The sequence below is a fragment of the Canis lupus genome, chromosome 27 (genome assembly GCF_003254725.2).
Source record: "Canis lupus dingo isolate Sandy chromosome 27, ASM325472v2, whole genome shotgun sequence".
Classification (NCBI taxonomy): domain Eukaryota; kingdom Metazoa; phylum Chordata; class Mammalia; order Carnivora; family Canidae; genus Canis; species Canis lupus.
The window spans coordinates 14,850,253-14,870,703 of record NC_064269.1 but is presented as its reverse complement, the minus strand read 5'-3'; the positions used below and the strand labels follow the sequence as shown (position 1 = coordinate 14,870,703).

The following is a 20,451-nucleotide window of genomic DNA, read 5'->3' as shown; positions in this document are numbered from 1 at the left end:
AAGTGAGACTTTTGAATACTCACTAATCTAATAGTTTATTCTGAATTCCTCTACCTCAAAGAACAGATGACAAGATACTGCCTTTCTTGCCCAGGCAAATAATGTCTTTCTTGTTAAACATGTATAGATGTTGATTTAGGTGGTTAACTGGTAACTTGTTCAAATTTTATCTGTCTTATCCTATGTCAGTTTATGTTTGTGATATGATATATAAACGTACTCTACGGTAGATCTGAAAGTGCAGAGAGAAGGGCTCTTCTTAATCGGACAACACAATCTGAATGCAAGTCAAAGATTTTCTATATGACACATGAGTATCAGCCCTTTTCTTACTAGCCACAGAGAGAAGAGAGGTATTTTGAGAGGAGAGAAAAAAAATAGAGAAGCATCTATGTTTCCTAGTGAAATAGTCCACTTTCCTAGTACTGGCCTGGAAGAGTTTCCTTCCTATTAAAAACTTGTTGTCATGGTGAAAGCTACAGTCATGTGTCCCAGGACCCAGACTCCTCATCCCCATGTTTGCCAGAGGAAAGTGTCACTCTAATTCCCAGGAAGGAATTCGACTGGGAAGGCAACTTTCCTCTTTGCCTATAATCCTCACTCCCTTTTTCCAAATGGAAAGAGGACTGACTGATTCGTGGGATTACTAAAATGAAGAGAAGGGATGGATTTTGAAATCCTTCTCATTAGGAGCAGCCTATCTTCAGTTTGAATGTAATTTCTCCCTGTGCCATGATTAATAGGCCAGGCTCTGCTGTTGTAGAGAGGAGGCCAGGAGATAAGGCGGAGGTCATTTAACCTTGGCAGAAAAATAGTGACAAGTCTGATTCTGTGCAGAGGTTAACCCAAATCCTCCAAATCTGCCTTGTTAGTAATAAAAACCTTATATTGTGGTCTCTGTCTGAATGATTCCTTTTTTTTTTTTTTTTTTTTGTCTGAATGATTCCTACACATTTTTTTTTTTTCCAGTTTGGGAAGTCAGAGAAGGAAATGATAAATTATCATACCTCAGAACCCTCATAAATAATTCATTGGGAACAAAACAAATGAAGAAAATAAATAGCTATGGCAGCTGGATGAGGGTAGTACCCAAAAAGCTGTACCTGCTGCTCTGAAGAGAAATATATGACCAGAAATATACACCAGGAAGGGGCAGTGGTTCTGTAGTCACACATGATGTGTGCAGCTCTTGAGGAACAAGTGAACTAAGGTTAGGTCATACACCTAACCACAGACTTCCCCAGGAGCCAGAAAGACCTGGGATCTACTCAATGAGAGGTGCATCCTTGAGGCAAAAGCAAGTCAGTAATGAAAAGAAGGCAGGAGTTATTTTACCCTAGCCATCAGTGAAGTTCTTGAGTCACAGTCTATCACTGATTAATGCAGATGATCAAGCACATGAAGCATTAACTAGAAAGATCTCTCTTAGCTTTCTTGACTCCAGAGAGGTTGTCTCAAATTCATGCCTGAAGCACAGTGCACACAGATGTGAATATTCAGAGACCGAGAAGATATTAACAGAAGCAGCAGCAGTCAGAGCTAAATGACTTTTGCTTTAGACATTGGAAGATTCTAATAATGCAAAGCATGACCAATCAAGCATTGAATCGAAGAAAAGGATTTCCAGGGTCAGCAATATAACAACTTTGCCTGTGGTGCTTTCCCTGAGACTGGCAGATCTATATACTATCCTCATGGAGGTGGTTCTGGTGGTTAAACAAGAATCATCCCGGTGATGATCATAGTGTAATTAACCACGTATGTGCCTAACTTAACCCGTAATTACCAAAGGTTGTTCCAAATATTCTAAAATTATTCTCATTTCCACAGCCCCAAGCTAAATAAACCGTCATTGTTTACATTGTCAAAACACTTGAACCAGGTGAATGCTATGTGATCATGCAGTTGCCATCCAGCATAGAGTTCTCTCTGAAAGAATTCACCAGATGACTGGGAACAGATCATCCCTAAAGAAGTTTACCCAGATCACTAATTACACAAACACCTGTCACTTAATTGTCATTTAAACAAGTCCTGAACCCAAACAGAGAATTACCCTAGTCACTCAATTTAGCATAATTTTATAAAGTGTCATTAATTCTCAGATGGTCAGTTCCATTTTCATTTTACTTTGCTCTTTCATACGACAGAACTTATACATGTCTGTCAACTAGCCAGTGTCTGAAAATCCATTAAAATAGCATATTATGCTTGTGTTAACATCTCTCTTTGCAACCTAATGGTTTATTAATTTAGGGTTCATCCTCAAAGGTTTTAGTGAACCCATAGTGTATTTTGGCCAGGGAACAACAATTCAATTTATCACTCTGTCAGTCATAAAAAAATATTATTTTGAGGTACAAACTATCACTAATGGAATAGAAAGCTACATGTTGAATTAATCTATACAAAAGAGATAATGCTCTTAGTGTATTTACCTCTACTAGTTGAGATCGTCAGAAGACGATCTTTTCATTTGCTCAACTAAACATAGATTTCACCATGAGATATCCATCTTTATGTGTATATGTACATGGACATTATATACAGATCCACATTCATATTCACATTCTTATATACAAAAAAGAGTGATAGAACTCTTAGAGCACAATGAATCAGAGTAAATAAATTCCCATGGAATAGTACTGAAATTTTATTACTCACCATCAAATTCTGCTGGTCCAACACCTACTATAATTATCGACATTGGAAGTTTTGAAGCCTTCAAAGAAAATACACAATTAGTTCACAATTAAGAAATTGAGTTCTTAAGAAAATAAAGTTTAAGAAGAAAATAATATACTGCTTTGCTATTTTTTCAAGATGTTGACTAAATAGGCTTGGACATATTTGAAGTTAACACAGAATAATATGCTTGATTTTACTCCTTCTTTTTGAACTCTGTACACACACTTATTCAGTGAGACATTCTTCAGGAATGACCAGCCTTGGACAATATAAAAAATAAAAAGTATTTCCCATCTGCTTTCACTTGCTATTCTCAGCCAAGATCTTCCTAAGCTGACTTGGGTATCTTTGGTCACTTTATTCATGTTCTCTCTCCTCTCAAAAATCATTCAGTTGCTAAATGGGAGAAAAAGGTACTCTATTTGTGAAGCAGTGATACCCTACTCTACCTCATTAACACCCAATGGATACAAAAGCAATTTTCATAGTAAATGAGTGAATACAAATGATAAGTACAGAAGACTGATGAATCACTGACCTCTACTTCTGAAAACGATACAGTATATGCTAATTAATTCAATTTGAATTTTTAAGATAAGAAATACTCTGTACAACTGTAACATTGTGTATAAGTACATTCAACTAGTAGAGGTAAATACACTCATGGACATGAAAGTGATGCTATTATTTATCTTTTTTGGAGAGGGACATAAAGTTGTTACAACTCAGTTATCCACACCGCTCAGGTTAGTCCTTAAGGATTAATGAATGGTACTTATGCATTTGAGTTGTCTGGATAAAGTTAAGAATGCAATCAACTGCAAAGGCATGGGCATTTTGTTTCAGTATTAAGTAAACCCTGCTTATTCAACCTAAGTAGCACCAAGCTGTCATTTAGCCACCCCCAAGACTGAATGACCCCTACTCACATTGACTATGGACTCCTTGGTTTGAGCCATATCCGAGATAACACCATCTGTCACAATCAGGAGCACAAAATACTGGGAACCATCTTTTACAGAAGAGGCATATCTAAAGCAATGAAAAGATAAAGAATACCATGGAAAATAAAACAGTTCTTCTGTATGTGATGGTTGCTAAATAGAATTGTGATAGTCAACAAACTTTTAATCTCAAGGAAATATTTAAGCATATGCTAGGAGTCTATATTATGCAAGCTCTCAAATAATACATTTTTCTGAAATAGCACACTAGACTAACAGCCATACTGCTGCATGCCAGCACACAGACATGCCTATCTGCCTTGGAAATTCATTCACTAATAATAGGTGAGCTGGATGTGGATATGTTGAACACAATAGAATGGATATAGCTTTCAGAAACAGATATCCTAGCTAAGAAACACATTATGTGTATGATCTTCAGTAAATTACTTAAGCTATCTAAATTTTGTTTCTTTGCCTTTAAAATCAAGATTATATACCTCTGCGTTGCTAATAAAGAAACTGCATGCATGCTACTCAATATATAATATAGTTTTAGAAATGGTAGCAATAATCATAAATGTTTTTTGTTTTAAAATAGATGCAGGTGATGGTTGCATATCATGGTGAATATCCTGAATGTCACACAACTAAACTTCAAAATGGTTACTCTTATGTGAATTTCATCTGAATAAAAAAATTTCAAAGGAAGAAATACTTTTTCACATCTCCAGAGTTCAAGTTCTTAATATTTGTTAAACTGCTGAAACAAGGGGAAAAGATACCAAACAAAGACAAAAATTAGGTATATAATAAGAACATATTCTAGTACTTAAAGTTTATCAGAGTTCTCACCAAATAATAGTAATTTACAGGAGAATTTTATGAATGTTATATTTTATTATATCTCTTTTTTCCATTGTGTTCTACATTCTGGGTATCTAGATTATATTCTCAACAATAATAACCTTTATGATTTTTAGTATATCATTAATATTCAGGTCATGTCTAGTAATAAGCAAACATTACAGTACTCTTAGGAGATAATAAAGAAGACTTTGGTCTACTTCTGTAAAAAAAAATCATTGAGTATTTATGTATTATAGAATCATAGAAAAAAAGCATCACAGAAAAACTGGGTTCAAGAACATGTCCATTGATTACCATAAAACTCCTTCATAATTTGAAGTACCCAAAGGGATCAAGTTTGAACAGGTCAAGGACAGACCAATAGCATAATATGACAGGGAAAACATTTCTTGGAGAGCAAAATTAACAACCATATGGACCAAAAAAAAAAAAAAAAAAACTTTGCCATAGACTAGAGAAACTAGTAATTGTTCATGCAGCTAACAAAATGGTAATTTTATAGACAGATCAAGAGGTTACAGTTAGTGGCATGTTCATATCCTATGAAGATGGTGTTGAACTGGTTCCACAATGTACAAGCCAGTTCACAATATTGAACTGACCTTCAACATTAAAGAATTTATAAGTGTGATGGTAACACAGTCAATGAAAAACAATCCCAACCGGATCTGAGACTATTTCCTATTTCATGATTAACTTTTTTCTTAATTAAGGAACTCAGATAATCTCCCTCAGGTATGCATTTTTTTTTTTAACTTTTAAGTAGCCATTATTTTTTAAAAAGCATTTCTTACTATGCTTCAGAAACATAGGGTTTTATATTTCATGTGATTAATGAAAGGCCATAAATTGTAGTAAGAAAAGCTTCTACGAGTACAAGAGTGTGGCTTTTCTGCTTTCCTTACCAAATGATGCTCTTAACTGGCAAAATCTTACCAGATTTAAAAAGTTAAACATTATGCATTTCTATAAATATTACTTCAAGTGGCTTAACTGATTTTGGGAGGGGGAGCGTATTTATTTTTATTTTCTTTTTTTTTTAAAGATTTATTTATTTATTCATGAGAGACACAGAGAGAGAGGCAGAGACACAGGCAGAGGGAGAAGCAGACTCTATGCAGGGAGCCCGACATGGGACTCGATCCCGGGTCTCCAGGATCACAGCCAAACCGCTGCGCCACAGGGGCTGCCCTTATTTGTATTTTCTTTCAACACTTCTGATCATCCATAAGGAAAGTCTCAGTTGTTACATATTTTTTCCAGTTTTATTGAGGTATAATTGGTATACAAAAAACCCTACATAATTAAGGTATATGGTTTGATGAATTTGGACATATGTAACATAAATTCATGTTACTGTCAAAACCATCAAGATAACAAATATACCATTTCTAAATTTTCTTTGTCTCCCTTATATGTGTGCACATGGTAAAAAAACAAACAATTGACATGAAATCAAACTTCTTAACAAATTTTTAAGTGCCAATATCTTATTGTTATCCAATGAGTATATCTTGGCTGTTGTGAGTAATGCTGAAGAAATCTCTTTGCGATCCTGATTTTTAATTTTTGTGGATGTATACTCAGAAGTGGGATTTCTGGTAGCTCAGTTTTTGTTTTTTGAGGAATGTCTATGCTGTTTTTTTCATAGCAGCTGCACCAATTTAAAATTCCCACCAACCGTGCACAAGGGTTCCAATTTCTTCATATCCTTGCCAACACTTGTTATCGTTTTGACTTTTTGATTATAGTCATGCTAACAAGTGTGAAGTGATAATGATAGTTCATTGTGGTTTTGATTTGCATTTCCCTGATGATTAGTAACGTTGAGCATTTTGTATATACCTGTTGGCCATTTGTATGCCTTCTTTGAAGAAAGGTTATGCCAGTCCTGTGCCCGTTTTTAAAATCAGATTAGTTGTATTTTTGCTATTGAGTTTTAGGAGTTCCCTATATATTTTGGAAATTAATCCCTTATCAAATATATAGTTTGCAAATATTTTCTTATACTCCAAGGTTGCCTTTTCATTTTGTTGACTTTTTTTGCTGTGTAGAAACTTTGTTTCGACGTAGTCCCACCCATTTATTTTTGCTTTTGCTGCTTGTGTTTTTGGTGTCATTCCCAAGAAATCATTGCCAAGATCAATATCAAGGATTTTCTCTATGTTTTATTCTAGGAGTTTTATCATTTTGGATCTTATATTTAATCAATTTTAACTTTTGTGAGTGGTAATATAAGGATCCAATTTCATTCTTTTTCATGTGTATATCCAGTTTTCCCAACACCATTAAAGAAATTATCCTTTCCCTATTGTATCTTCTTGACACCCTTGTCAAACATCAGTTGGCCATACACCTGCAGGTTTTTGTCTGGGCCTCTCTATTCTGTTCTATTGGTATATACGCTTATTTTCTTAAAGACTTTATTTATTTATTCATGAAACATACAGAGAGAGAGAGAGAGAGAAAGAGGCAGAGTTATAGGCAGAGAGAAGTAGGCTCCCTTCAGAGAGCCCAGTGTGGGACTTGATCCCAGGACCCCAGGATCACGACCTGAGCCAAAGGCTGGTGCTCAACCGCTGAGCCACCCAGGCATCCGTATATGTTCCCATTATTTTATATCAGTACCTTGCTGTTTTAATTGCATCTTTGTAGTATATTTAAAACTCAGACAGTGTGATGCCTCCAGCTTTGTTCTTTTTGCTCTAATTATTACTATGTCCTTCCTTCTGCTAACCTGTGCTTTTTCTTCTTTTAGTTCCTTGAGATATAATAAGTTATGCCATTTAAGATTTTTCTCCTTTATTAACATGTGGTGTTTATCATTATAGACTTGCCTCTTAATAGTGTCTTTGTGGTATTCCATAAATTTTGATATATTGTGTTTTCATTTATCTCAAGATATTTCCCAACTCCTTTTTGATTTTTTTCTTTGACTCAGTGAATATTCGAGAGATTGTTGATTTCCACTCATTGTGACTTTTTCTGATTTCTTCTTTTTTTTCCTACTGTGTTCAGAAGAGAGACTTGGAATGATTTTAATCATTAAATTTATTAAGACTAGACTTGTGTCCTATAATGTAATCTATCCTAGGGAATGTTTCATTAGTACTTGAAAATAATATGCATCCTGGGGCTACTGAGTGAAATATTCTGTATGTCTGTTAGGTCCATTTGGTCTAGTGTGGTGCTCAAGTTTGCTCTTTCTTTATTGATATGGATGGCCTATCTATTATTAGAAGCGGGGTACCAAAGTTTTCTAATATTATTGTATTACACTATTTGTTCCTCAGATATGTCAACTTTTGCTTTATATATTTAGGTGCTTTGATATTGGGCACATACACATTTATAATGATTATATCTTCCTGTTGAATTGACACTTTTTAAGAAAAACTTAATTCTTAATAAAAGTTCAATTTGGGATCTCTGGGTGGCGCAGCGGTTTGGCACCTGCCTTTGGCCCAGGGCGCGATCCTGGAGACCCGGGATCAAATCCCACATCGGGCTCCGGGTGCATGGAGCCTGCTTCTCCCTCTGCCTGTGTCTCTGCCTCTCTCTCTCTCTCTCTGTGACTATCATAAATAAATAAAAATTTTTTTTAAAAAGTTCAATTTAAGACATACAACATAATGATTCGATATATATAGTGAAATGATTATTACAGTCAAGCTAATTAACATATCATATCATCTCCTTACATAGTTCCCATATTATTTTGTTAGCAAATTTCCAGTATTCAATATGGTATTTAACTATAGTAATCACATAACATATTAGAAATCTAGACTTAATTTGTCCTGCACAATGCAACTTTGTACCCTTTGACCAATATCTCCCTATTTACTCTGCCTCCCCTCCCTTGGTAACCACCACCCTATTCTCTGCTTCTGTGTATTGGCTTCTTAAAATTCCACATATAAGTGAGATCATTAAGTTTTTTCTTTCTTTCTGTGTCTAGTTCATCCATTTTGTTACAAATGGTAGACTCTCCTTTTTAAAGGCTGAATAATACTTCATACATATGAAAGTTTCTCCCACTATCAGGAAACAGAGTATTCTTATGAAAGCCCCCATAAGCAGAAATGGTATAAAATGAAAAAGCAATTACCATTAATTTATATGGAAAGCTTTTTGAGTATTCCCAGACCTAAAAAATAACCTATCCTATCTTGGGCTTTTCTGATACCTTAGGAGACATCTTGCTAACAGATGCACAGTGGAGATAAAGCACAGATGCTCACAGACAGAGTTCAAAGCTAAGGCACCTTGACACTTAGATGCTGAATGTAGTTCCTAAGGAAAGAGCTTAGTGACATGACTCTTGCTGCTTGTGATTCAGGCTACTTTTATAACAGCTTGTTGTAAAACAAACACTGAAATCTATAAAAGCAAAAAATCTTTGGATTTCTTTTGGTTAGTGAAAACAGATCCTAATGTAAGTGTAATGTGAACTTTTGAAAGTGAAGTATACCTGTACATATCAATCAATATATCATATAAATTGACCCTTTTATTATGTAATAACTTTGTCTCTTGTGTCAGTTTTTATTTAAAGTCTATCTTCTCTGGTATAATCATAGACACCCCTGCCTGCTCTATTTTGGTTATCATGTGCATGGAATATATCTTTTTTCATCCCGTCATTTTTGGTCTATGTATGTCCTTAAACCTAAGCCGAGTCTCTTGCAGACAACATATAGTTTGGTCTTGTTTTTTTTAGCCATTCAGCCATTCCGTGTCTTTTGACTGCTGAGCTTAATACATTTACTTTTTGGTTTTCTTTTGATTCACCAGAAAGTATACCTAAGAGAAGGGGAGAATATATTCATCCCACCAAAAGAGTTGGGAATAGAATCTGAAGCAGATATGGAAAACTTGGAATTTCTCTGAAGTTTACTGTTTTACCTTAAAAATTCATAGGAACTTTTTATTTTATATTATAAAAAATATGTGCTTTTATTTTATTTTATAAAAAATATGTGCTTGTGTTAATGCTATATGTTTCTTAACTTTGAATGCTACAGAAAGAAATATGAATTTAATGTGTGGCTCTCACAACCTCTAGATACACTAATTTAAAAATAAATTTCACTTTAGTCTTTATCATCATAAGCACCATGAATTAATCTTTTAAAACTTTTCATGATTTTTATGGGATTTTTGCAGTATTTATTGGCATATTGTTGCACTTTGCACATAAATCTAAGTATCAAACAAAATAATATTTTCTGCTACCATTTCTTCTCATTTAGTCTATTTTGATGTATTATATATCTGTAATAAGATAATTAAAATGCTACAGAAATGTGTCAAGTAGAAAGTAGAAGCTGATCACATCTCAATCTGTCTTCCAGGAGGTAACACTGATATATAGCCTTATGATTCAAATTATGTTTTAAATGTATTAAAGAAGCTTGCTGCTTAAAGGAACCTGATGATGAATTCTTTTGTAAATTGCATAATTAAAAGCCTTATCATTAAAAGCCTGCTAAATGTCTTTGTTCAAATATAGGCAATCTATAATTTATATTTTAATATTACTATGGTAAATCTGAGAGAGAGGTTAATTTTGTCAGAGTTTTGGAATTCAAACGCATTCCTCTAGAGTCTTTGTCAAGCAACTTTATCGGATTGTGTTTATAAAATTCATAAATGGTTGGCTCAGATTTGTGGAATATTCTCTTAGCTTATTATTAGTTCATAGGAATTGGGAGCACAACACAAGATAAGAAACCGACTCAGAAATGTTGTATTTAAGTAGTTTAATTTTGATATACACAATGAATTAAATCTTAATACTAAATAAAGGGATACATCTAAATTATTCCAACACAAAGTAACACAGTAATTTTTATGTTATTAAGTTGTTACCCAAACTATTTTTGGCAGTATAATGAAGTGACCCACCATGTCCACAATCATATGTAGTTTTGTTGCACTTTCTCATTTATGTATGTTTACCTCTGGAACTGAGATAAAAGGGTTTAAGTATGTAAGGCATCATAACATAGGTACTTGGAAAAAGATTATTCTGTTTGGAATTTCAGCTCCACCACAAATGGCCACTCTTACATATCCATTTTGTCATCAGCAAAATAGAAATAATAACACTATACTGACACCTCTTAGAGTTGTTGCGAAGATTTAAAGAAATTAGCACTGAACACATTGCCTGAGATACATTATGGGCTCAAAAATGAAACTTAATTTTAGTTGGTTATCTGGATCTAGATTTAGATACAAAAATCTAGTCAATAGTTAGAAATGGATAGATCCCTCTTAAAAACTGAAATGTGACAGCCCCAAAACAAGCAATTGGTTAGGCATAAGAAACAAATGACTCGTAGTTAGGAAAAAATACATTATTAAGTCAACTGAAGAAAATAGTAAAATTTTCACAATAGCCTGAAAAGATAATCGATATTTTCATTGTTATATTAGATTATTTTGAAAGAATAAGCTGGTAAAATATACCAACAAAATATATTTCAAATATCTTGAAGTTATTGAGGTAGAATTCTAGGTGAAGAGAAACCTTTGAAAAAATGATCTAAACAGGAATGTAAACATAGTAATTGCCATATCTGAGAGGGCATTGAGTTAGTAAGGGGATAGATAAGTAAACCCCACTTTATTATTACCACATGTCTATAAACACATGATTTCCTTAACATGTTTCTTCTTTAACTACTAAGGAGATTTAAACATAATGTTATAGACTTTAGGTCTCTTAATAAATTCATATATGGAAAGGATTTCTCTGATTTTAAATTTGTTTTAAATGTACAACCTAATGGTAATGCATATCTTTTGGTAGGTACGATAGTCTCATGTGTCAACTTGGTTCAGCTATGGCAGCAGGTTATTTAGTCAAATACTAATTAAGGTATTCCTGTGAAGGTATTTTGTTTTTGTTTGTTTAAGATTTTATTTATTTGAGAGAGGGCACAAGCAGGGTGCAGGGCAGATGGATAAGCAGACTCCCCGCTGAGTAGGGAGCCTGATGCCAGGCTCGATCCTGCGACTCTGGGATCATGGCCTGAGCTGAAGGCAGACACTTAATTGACTGAGTCACCCAGGTGCCTCTTGTGAAGGTATTTTGAAGATATAGTTAATATCTACAAGTGGATGACTTTAAATAAATGGGATTATCCTCAAAAATTTGGGTGGGCCTCATTCCAATCAGTTGAAGGCCTTTACCAATTGGTTTCCAAAGAAAAAGGAATTCTGACTTAAGACTGCAAGGATATAATATCCTGCCTGAGTTTCCATCCTATCAGATTGCCCTAAAAATTTATGATTTGCCAGTGCCTGCCACTGCATGAGCCAATTCTTTAAAATAAATTTATCTATACATCTATATTTATATATCATTAGTTATGTTTCTCCTGAGGACCCTGATTGATACAGTAGGTATCAATCACAATCACATTTTCTACAGGCCACTAAAATTGACTAAGCATTACCATTAATAGTTTCTTTAGTTTCTATTATAAACTTATTTTATTATATTTGTGAGAGAGAGAGAAAGAGAGAGAGAGAAGGAGAGAGAGAGAGAAAGCATGCAAGTGGGATGCAGAAACAGAGAACGAAAATTGTAAGCAGGCCTCATGTTGTCATGGGGTTCGATCTAAAGACCCTGAGATCATTTATCATTTTTCTTGTATCTTTTTATAAAAGACATCAGTGGGTAGTGGGAGAGGAGGTGGGCGGGTGGATGGGGTGACTGGGTGATGGGCACTGAGGGGGGGCACTTGACGAGATGAGCACTGGGTGTTATATCTTGGCAAATCAAACTCCAATAAAAAAATATACAAAAAAAAGACATCAGTACTCTCTACGGTAGTGTGTGAAAGAGAATGAGAGTCAACTATAATTTATTTTGTGATAATATTATTTTTTAATACTGCTTTGACAACCACCAAAAAAACTAGGAAATAGAGTACAGATAATGCTAATCATATAGGCTAATATAATTAGCTAGGATATGTTTTTCAAATTACAGGTAATGACCCATTAGTGGATTCTAAAATCAATTTTGTGGGTCAAGACACAAAAGAATAACACAAAAGAACAGGACATCATAGACATAAAGAGGAAATATAAGAAAAGGATAGGTATTATTTCATAAATAATCCTTTTTTTTTTTTTTTAAGTTGTGTGTTTTCTGGGTTGGGACATGAAATTCATAAGTTAAAACAGACCGTGGATGAAAATGTTTCAAAAGCCTAAGTTAAAGGGTCACACTCAGAATGGTCATCAATGTATCACTGTCAACCTGAGTTGGACTTCCACAGGAGTGTTCTACTGGGGTCAGCCCTGGGTACAGGGGTATTTTAGTATCTTGTCTATGTCCCAGATAATGGAAAGTAGAACACATTTAAGTTACTCATGATGTCCAGTACAGAGATGATACAGTACCAGAACCTTTAAAAAGAGAATTGAGATTTCTTATCACTTTACGCAGTGATCAACTTATCCCAATGCAACATATTTTCATGTTCTGACTATATACTGGGAAGGATACAAAAGCTACACATTTTTTAATTTTCTAAAAATAAGGCAATGCTTCATAGGATCTGCAACTGGGTCAAACATTTTAAGGATTTTGAAAGTGGTGTCTAATTTACTTATTTATACACTCACGAAAAAAATAAGTAAATGTGTATAGATTTTTACATTTAGAAACTTTTTCCAGAACATGTAATTGGAATCATAAGCAATTATATTCTGATCTCAATACTATGTACTATATACAGGTAGCGCTCTGGGAATTTTTAAAATTAGCTATTATATTAATCTCAGAGAGGTTAAAATAATGTGTCCTATATATTACTCAAAGGCTTTAGTTGTCTTCATGTTCTCTTATTACTTCTATGTTACTATGGAATGTGATTTTAGACTGAATGATTTACATTGTTGAGATCATAATTGATTATGTTATTGTTCTCGTGGCTGTCTTTTCAAAGACTAAAACACTTTTCTTGATTGAACAAATACAGGTCCTGATTGAGACTTTGATGTAAAGTTCTTAGCAATGTATTATGATAGCTCAATGGAGACTCTTTCCATTGTATCTTTTTCCTCACTTTCTTTGAGGTATGTTAGAAGAAAACATCTTTCATTTGTGGAATCATGGTAACTAATATTATAATTTCACTGCAGTCTAGTATACTAGAATAAATTTCTTGTCTACTTCCACTTACCTTGCTACATGATTAATTACAGGAGCAAAGTTCGTTGGCCCATACAGTTGTACAGATTTCAGACTCCTATAATAAGCCTCCATGACCCCCTCAATGCCATCACAGTAGGGGTTTTGAGGGTTCCCATTCTGTGGAATTTATAGGCAAAAAGGAGTAGAAATTAGTAGTGTCTGTACAGATCAATTGGAAAAGAAGAAAGATAGGTTGACACTCAAAGATATTTTAGAATAACAATCATTTATATAAGAGCAAAAATAACACATTAAGTAGTCAACAATAGTTTACAATATTATTGAATAAATTGTGATATGATGAATCTAATATATAAGCATTAAAACTGATACTCTTCAAAAGAACCATAGGATATTCTAAATAATCTTGAGAAGCTGAATATCGTAACATTCTATAATTAATGTCTTCATTATATACATGTCTGTGTATTTGTAGAGATGAATATATAAAAATCCTGAGAAGTAAATAAAATATTAACAGTGGATAACTCGGGGTGATTACATATAATTGGTTACTTTTATTTCATTCTTTAAACTATTCAATATTTCCCAAGTTTTCTGCAGTGACATCTATTAAAATCAAGAAAAAAAATCGCTATCCATTCAGTTTAACCTTATAGAAAGAAAAATACAAAATATCTGCCACATGTGCATTTTTAGGTCACAATTGATAACCTCAAGGAGAGAAGGGTTCTTGGGGAATGTAATTTGGTGTGGAAAATATCAAGAAAAGTTAAAAGGAAAAGAATCAAAGAAACATTCATGTTGTTCAAGGGAAACAGAGCTTGTCACCACGTTCTCATTCTGAAAATGGCACCTAGAAGGCACTTCATACCTAGAGACCTAGACTAGCTTTTTCATACCTTAAATGCTTTGCTATTATTAGGTTTAATTCTCCTAGTCTAGATTTTGCAAATAACATAAATAAGGCAAATAACACAAATATTAGTTATCTATTGCTCTTGTAGCAGATTATCCCAAAAGTTAGTGGATTAAAACAAGGACTATTATTGCAAACATTTTTTGGGTGTCAGCAGCAGCTTAGCAGGTGGTTCTCACTTAGCATTTCTCATGGGTTGGCAATCAATATGTCAACCTGTGCATCTCCGAGCTTGACCAGAGCTGCAGGATCTGCTTCCAGGAAGGCTCACTTATATGGCTGCTGGCAGGAGGTCAACATGGTCTCTCTATAGGGCTGCTTAGTGTTCTTACAACATAGCAGCTAACTTCCTTAGAATGATTAATCCAAGAAAAACAGCAAAAAGGAAGCCCCAAAACCTTTTATAAGCTAGTCTCAAAAGATGCATACCAATACTTCTACTTCAATCTATTTGCTAGAAATGTATCACTAAGTATAGCCCATGCTCAAGGGAAAGGGAATTAGACTCCATCTCTGAAAGTAAGTAAAAAAAAAAAAAAAAAAAAAGATATATTTAAAACACTAGAGGCAATATTTACATTTAAACATAGCTAACAATAATTTCAGCATACATATTTTTATCTGAACAATCACAAGTGACTGTAGTTGGTAACTAAAATTTGTTGAATTCTATACACCAAGCTTAACATTAAAATATTTACATATTTAGGTAGTTTTTTTTATAGCAACCCTAAAAAGAGTAGATAAAATATTGTCATTTTCCTCACTTTATAAATGAAAAAAACTAAGGCACAGAGAGTTTAGTATGCCCCCAAATTACACAAAACAAATGAGAGGGCCAGTATTTGAACCTACACAGTTTACTTTCAGAGACCAATCACTTAAACACCACCATGCCACCATGTTTTAAAATACTAAGCATTTTGAAAGACAGGAGATCTTAGGAAACTAGGACAGATGTTATCAACTACCTCAGTTTTGTCATTTGGGAGAGAGGGATATATACCAACTTTTTCCTTTTAATTTTGTATTTTCTTCATAATTTTTAATTAATTGACCATCATGTAAATTTTGAAAAACATAAAAATAATAAAAGACCTCTTATAATTTATAATAATAAAGACCTCTTTATAGTTTTATATTATAAAATTGGTTACATAAATTGATGAAATTATAAGTTTAATATTTTGTGCAAAGTAGTTAATGATTGCTTTTGATATTAATCTGAGCTGACCTAACTAACCTTCCTTTAAATAAAATTTTACAGTATTCTTTTCCCTTGATAAGATATGAAGCTAATTAAAATTAAAACTCATTATTGATATTGAACATATAAAAATGCATTCTATATCTGCCTTAGAGAAAGAAATATAAACCAGGATGGTTCTGAGCTACTTTCTCATCATCATTTTAACATTTTAATTAAGGGTTTATATTTCTAGAAAATAATACATTTTCTCTCTTCCTGTGGAACTGAAATTACAACCAAGTCACCATCTTTCTCACCATTTCATTTCTCTGTTGAAAGATAATCATTGGATGTCCTATTCATCATTATGGAATATTTAAAGCACTGATTTCTGCATTAATCCTAATTCTGTAATAAATTGCTCTAAGAATTCCTCATATGCTTTGGATGACAAGAATACTTAGGACACAAAATTATACATTCTTTTTTATATATACTTTGTATTATATCAGGATTATTTAAAATAATTTACAGCTATTAAAACGACATTTTCCTCTTAATGACAAAGTTGTAATGAGTTATAAAAAGACTTTTAAAACCTGTTTAAAAACTCATTTCACAAAATAATTATGTGTGTTAGTTACTAATTACTAACAAGCAATTAGATTTTACTTGTTAAAACAAATTAAAATAAGCATATGTGTAGATCTAGCACAAAAGAAAAGCACAGGATATTTTTGAATATAAGTGCATTCAATTTTGTTGTTTATTAATGAAGAGTGCAGTGGATGCCCTATTTTATATTTCCATTTTAATTAACTACCTTTCCCATTTATAAAATAATGAATGTTAATTTGTAGAATGAGTAGAACATAAAGAACAGAATTCAAAATGAGCACTAATCCCACCACGCAGACTTAAGTGGGGAGGGATGTCCGGCTCTCATCCGTTTTTCCCTCCATTTGGCTCCCTGAAGCATTGTATTGAGGATTTAGATTCAGTTCCAAGACAGAAGGCCATGTAGTCTCTTGCTGCCTAGAGCCTAGGACATTTTTCAGCAAGGCTAACAAGCTGACAAATGCTGAAGAAAAGCTCTAAGGAGTTGTTGCTTTACTCTTTGAAATGTATCCATTGCTGCCCAGTGATTACTTATGTGGGGAAGATCGACAAGAAGTCTCCTTTTTATTCAATAAACATCTGTTGAGCTTCAATTTTATGCATACAGTGTTAAGACCCTAGGCTGTTAAATTGTTAGCATCTAGATGGAAGAAAAGACAGACATATAAATATTAAATTGTGCAGATTTCTATAAATGTCAAAATAAGGGAAAAGTAGGCCAGCACTTTTATAGCTCTAGTGAGAAATCACTTGGACAGATGTAAGCATTTCAAGATTGATCATTGCAGGAGCCTTTCTTTAAAGGGTCACTGGCCATATGACCATTACAAATACTTCCTCTAAAGGTCTACACTATTATATTTTGTTGTAACAACTTAAGGAGTCATCAGAATCATAACAGGAGGAGAGTAATGATTCCCTTTTACAACCTTTGTGCTAACACGGTGGTACTAGGACATTCTTCCTTTCCTTTCCTATTCCCTGTTCTTTTTCCACTATGGAATATATGTATATTCTTATTCATATTTATATGAAGACTGGGGTTTATCTGAGACCTTTTGATTAACAGCAAAGAAAACATTAAAAATTACATTTTTCTGCTAGCCATAAACTCATCCACTAGGGATTATTTAATTTTTAGAAGGCCTTCCTTGATATCTGAAAGATTATTTGAACTTGGTATGATAAAATTTATGAAAATGAATCATAAATTACCATGAAAATATGAGGGTTTAGGATTACAGACTATACTAATTGCCAGATTGACATGGGACTGGTTTTCCTATTTGCCATTTCAGCACCTATAGATATATATTGCAGTTATTTAGGATGAGGTTAACAGAACACTGTACCAAAAAGTCAAATCAAATACTAATACTGAAGGCCTACTTAATTCTGCCTTTATTTACCCAAGAAAATAAAAGTGGTTTGAAAAAAATTAATTGATCAGTGATGTTAAAGTTCACTCATTAGCATCATCATGGTTGTCTCCATCTTCAATTTGGGAGACTATTCTTCATAACCTAAAAGAGGTATGATCTCTATCCTTTAAGTATTTGAACTGGGTTCAAAGAACTTTTTAAGATGCAAATAATAAAAAAAAGTCCTTCCTTAACAATAGCATTATTTGCATAGGTTTTGTTATAAGGAATGAATTTAGAGGTAGGAAATGCAGAAAAAGAGAGGATTAGAAAGATAAAAGGAAAAAAAATCATAAGCAAGGGTGAGAAGTATATGGCAGGAAAAATTAATAAACCTCATTTAGTTTAACATAATTATTCATTTTCTTAAGCTTTAAAATAGCTCATGACCTTTTTCCTGAGGCACTTAAGGCTTAGCGTCACACGAGTGATTTTCATGGTTTTATAAGTTTCTGGGAGATTTTAATTCTCTAAGACACAACAAAATCCCAATAGTCATTTATATATGATGCTGGGAATGTGGCATGCGGGCTAATTCATGGAAGAAAGAATTAAAGCCTCCAGCAACCTTTTCGGCAATTGCGTGGGCAATGGAACAGAAAAGCAAGAAAAGATATAGAAATAAAAACGTGAAAATACTGCTTTAAAAGATAATTAAGGAAGTTTAAATTTAATCATATAAAAGCTCTGGATGTATGTGTGTGTGTATATCATGATCAATATCCTACTATGGTGTTAATAAAGCACATATCCCAGAGGTAGGATTGATTGTAGGTACTGTTATAAAATGTGCTTTAGTAGCAGTTAAAGAGCATGTATTCTAAAACAAGATGGATCTGGGTTCAAGTTCTGTCCTCTGGAACCTGGTTAATTCCTGTTACTCTGAGCTGAATTATACAACACTTGGGCACTATTTCACTATATTATTCATTCGATAGGAGTAGCACTTGCAAGAGTAGTACTATGTGATAGTCATGATATACCTATCACATAGAAATCTTATGAAAATTATGTAAGAAAATTATTGTAAAGCATTTGGCTTGATATTTAGTAATTACTCAATAAATAGTAGTTTATTATTTTTGTCTACTTTGCTTGAGAACTTAAAAAAAATCTCTATGATTATGCATTGCTTTTGTAACAAGAATAAAAACAAAGTCCTACAAAAACAATGGGGATGGAAGAGGTTACTTCTGAAATGTATAGAGGGTAGGAAGGCACTTCTATAGGAAAAGCTAAAACTTTTCAAAATGATAGCCAACCATTCCTATATTGATTTTCTCATTATTTTATCACAAAGTGCAGTGAGAGTAAGGCTGATTGGATCTATAAGCATTATCTGTGTGCAGTTTATTTTGAAGGTAGAGTGCAGTACATTGCTTCTCTAAAAATCACACAATATGGGCTAGATCTATGTAGAGTAAATATTAACTAGATAAATATTTATTCCAGTCATATCTACTCCATTATATTGAAATCATAATTAGCTATAGCTGTAATCATTGCTTCACATTAAAAAAAATTTTAAAGATTTTTTATTTATTTATTAGAGACAGAGAGAGAAAGAGAGAGAAAGAGAGAGAGAGAGAAACACAGGCAGAGGGAGAAGCAGGCTCCATGCAGGGAGCCCGACACGGGACTTGATCCCGGGTCTCCAGGGTCAGGCCCAAAGGCTGCGCTAAACCTCTGAGCCACCAGGGCTGCCCCACATTTAAAAATTTAATTCTAGCCATAACTATTCCTTTAAATTTGAAAAGAAATGCCATTTTATTAGATGGTAGATTAAGATAGCCACATATTCTTTGAGATAGCCTCCCACTGAGAGATGATGGTTGTTTGAAAACTGGACTGGCTTTAGTGACTTGCTTGGCCACATCTAAAAGGAGATACATTTTAGATATACTTTTTACTAATATTTTTAACTGTCTTTTTTCCCATAACACCTCACTCCTAAATTAATCATTTAGCAAAATTAAGCTGAGTTTACAGTCACAAAAGATTGCTACGTGATTGACTAAAGCGTAAGTGGTGAATCAATATTAAAAGATCCAACATATTATTTTCTTCAAAAGATCAAATCCTTGTGACGTATTCTTACCAAAGCAAATTCATGAGATATCCTTCCATCCGGAGGCAGTTTTGCACCAAAACCTAGAGCTGGGAACATTTTATCACTGTCATAATCTTGAACGATTTCTCCCACTGCTTTCAGTGCCATTCCATAGGCATTCAGTTGGTAAGGATTCATGTAATGGAGAGATGTGGGCTGGGCGGGGTTGCCTGATGACAGAAAAAATATTTCAATCATGACTGATCAGGCCAAAGATGTCATTTTTTTGGACATTTTTCTTGATGCCTATTTTGAAATGAAATACTTAAAATTATGTTTTCTGCCTACAACCATACTGTGTCAAATAATTTCTTTTTGGACGGATATTAACATAAAAATATTCATTACATTATATCAGACATGTGGAAGGTTTTCCAAAGATATGCCAAAGCATATGCAGATTTTTTTCAGAAATTATTCCTCATTGTCAATGCTACAGGCTACTCTTGAATCTCAGTTGCAGAAGAAGTATTAAAGTACTTTTGTTAAACTGATTTTATAGTCATCTTTA

General features: G+C 33.5%; 1 protein-coding gene across 3 annotated transcripts in view; it reads right to left on the bottom strand.

Moving 5' to 3' along the window:
- Positions 1-20,451, bottom strand: part of CPNE8 (copine 8) — a 360,644-nt gene that overhangs the window by 118,015 nt on the left and 222,178 nt on the right. For all 3 annotated transcript variants that reach the window (XM_025455580.3, XM_025455581.3, XM_035707441.2), the window contains 4 exons: positions 19,929-20,110; positions 13,712-13,839; positions 3,618-3,720; positions 2,665-2,722 (listed from right to left, as the gene is read on the bottom strand). In XM_025455580.3, coding sequence (XP_025311365.1) covers positions 2,665-2,722; positions 3,618-3,720; positions 13,712-13,839; positions 19,929-20,110 — 471 coding nt within the window. The remainder of the gene's footprint in view (positions 1-2,664; positions 2,723-3,617; positions 3,721-13,711; positions 13,840-19,928; positions 20,111-20,451) is intronic.